Source organism: Habropoda laboriosa, unplaced genomic scaffold, assembly GCF_001263275.1.
Source record: "Habropoda laboriosa isolate 0110345459 unplaced genomic scaffold, ASM126327v1 scaffold238, whole genome shotgun sequence".
Classification (NCBI taxonomy): domain Eukaryota; kingdom Metazoa; phylum Arthropoda; class Insecta; order Hymenoptera; family Apidae; genus Habropoda; species Habropoda laboriosa.
This window is the reverse complement of record NW_017100349.1, coordinates 101,100-103,575: the sequence shown is the minus strand read 5'-3', so window position 1 is coordinate 103,575 and position 2,476 is coordinate 101,100. Positions and strand designations below refer to the sequence as shown.

General features: G+C 35.7%; 1 protein-coding gene across 1 annotated transcript; it reads right to left on the bottom strand.

Moving 5' to 3' along the window:
* Positions 1 to 1,258: 1,258 nt before the first annotated feature.
* Positions 1,259 to 2,138, bottom strand: LOC108574655. The gene is made up of 2 exons (XM_017937279.1): positions 1,707 to 2,138; positions 1,259 to 1,299 (listed from the first exon to the last, which is right to left on the bottom strand). Exons 1-2 carry the CDS (start codon positions 2,134 to 2,136, stop codon positions 1,259 to 1,261), a joined length of 471 nt encoding a protein of 156 aa, XP_017792768.1. The 5' UTR covers positions 2,137 to 2,138.
* Between the last annotated feature and the right edge of the window lie 338 nt (positions 2,139 to 2,476).

The window sequence follows — 2,476 nt, the reverse complement described above, 5'->3', positions numbered from 1 at the left end:
GTTTATTGCACATTCAGCTTCGTGTTCTTTATACCACTCTTCAAAATCATCATTATTTTTTGCATTATTTCGCCATACTTCATACAATTTACAGTAACTTGACTTCACCACTGTGTCAAGTATTTTGCCGGTATATTTTCCGATAAGCGTTATTACGCCAAATAACGGATAATGTCCCCTTTCTTTCGATGATCCGTCCCCGAACACAGTTAAATTTTCTTTTGAGTTTTCGACCTCGACAATTTTTTCTTGTTTCTCTTTCATGGCGGATTTTATTACTACTTCGTACACGGCACTTCCAGCAGTATATAAATTTTTAATGCATCCATAATATGTGTTGCTGTAAAATGATCTGGCCAAGTCCATTAATCCACAGAATAAAAATCCTTCGATTCCGATGCCCAATAAACGCATAACAGTTACAATTCTGCGGTTTATTTCGTACGCATTTGCAATCAAAGGACAAGAGTTTATGTAGGAAACACCGCAATCACAATTCACCCCGATTTTAAAACTCAGTCCTCGAGAATTTGATTCCGTGAATTTAATGTCCTTTTTACATATTTTGCAAATCACTAATTCACTTATTGTAGAAACTACAGTGACAAAATGTAAAATCCTGTATGTATGTGAATTGTCCACATCCAAGTTCTTGTCTTCACTTTGGAGTAGCTTCTTCGCTGAAGAGCTCGTGAAACTACTACTTTGTTCACTTGTATAACGATTTACGTCAACGATCCATAAAACTTTCTTTTTCGTTGTCTATATGCGTGGGATGAACAACTTTTATCACCTTTCCTATCCATGTTCACTCACTCGACAAACGTCTAACTCGTGAAATAGCTTGGAAGGTGCTGATGGCTTTTCCATGAAAAAATAAATAATTGATTTACTTTCCATAAAAAATATAAATACAGTGTTCTACTTTTGGTATTAACTAATTAGACATTTGTTTATACACTTACAAAAAAAATTTCGTTTTGATATTTTGCTCAGTAGCGAAGTTACAAAAAAAGGAACGAAATCTGTATAATATTTCGTCGGTCAAAAGTTTAAGACTACACAAAAAATATTAAGTTTTGGTAAAAAAATATGCACAATTTTTGTTTAAATTCAATATTTTGTCCAATATCCGTTATTTCTTATCACTTCGGTACATCTTCTTGGCATTGAATCTATTAGTTTTTTACATTGATCTACCGTAATATTACTCCAAGCTGTTTCAATTGTAGAGTAAAGTTCATTCAAATTTTTCGGTTTATAACCTTGTACTGTCTTTTTTATGATGCTCCACAAGTTCTCGATTGGATTAATATCTGGTGATTGGGACGGCCACGGCAGCACGATAATATTTTCTTCTTGAAAAAACTGTTTCACAACCCGAGCCGTGTGCTTCGGATCATTATCATTTTGAAAAATAAAATCATCACTCATATTGTTGCGTGCAAAAGGTAACATTGTGTTCTTGAGTATGTCCATGTATTGAAAACGGTCCATAATTCCATTGATACGACATATCGGACCAGGGCCGCTTCGAGAAAAACACGCCCACACCATAACGTTTCCACCACCATGTTTAAGAGTTTTTAAAACGCACTGTGTTTTCAAACTTTCGCCAATTCGACGTCTAACGTACCGTATCCCGTCAGAACAGACGCGATTGAATTTCGATTCGTCAGAAAACAATACCTTTTGCCAATCTTCACTTGTCCAATGCTTATGAGCTTTAGCAAATGCAAGTCGTCTTTTTCGATTCCTAGAACTCAGCAGTGGTTTCTTTTGGGGTTTTCGTCCTCTTAAGTTAAAGTCTTCTAATCTTCTCCTAACAGTTCTAGCACTAATTTGTGTATCGTTTTCATAGTTTATCTCCGCAGCAATATTATTTGCACTACGAAAACGATCCTTTTCGCTCAATCGATGAATCCGGCGATCCATTTTCGGTGTTGTTTTCCGTGGTCTTCCGTTTTTCGGTTGATCGCAATACATGCCTGTCTTTAAAAATTTATACCAAGCTTGTTTACAAGCCGTTTCTGACCTGTTCACTATATTTGCTATTTCGGTGAAGGTTTTACTTTGCTTTCGCAGCCTTACGATTTGTTCCCTTTCGTTTTCAAGTAAATTCTTTGATTTACCCATAGTCTGTTCCTACCTAAATGAATTTTAAGCAATAAAAGGTACACTAAACAATGATTTTGACATTCCAGAATCAAAATGTTCAAAAACTGTACTCGTACTCACGTTTTACACAGATCGTCTTAAACTAATGTCCACTGTTTCCAAGTGCTAAGCGGTAACTAACTGTTGTAACTCCTACATTGTTTGTATTTAACAACTGACTGTCTGAGGTTACGAAGGTCAAACATACAGCTACGTTATTCCAAAGAGACAAACCGAATAGAAGAACAATATGCGTATAAGATGTTTGTAATCCGGTTTACAAATCATCGTCTTAAACTTTTGTCCGCTACTGTACCTT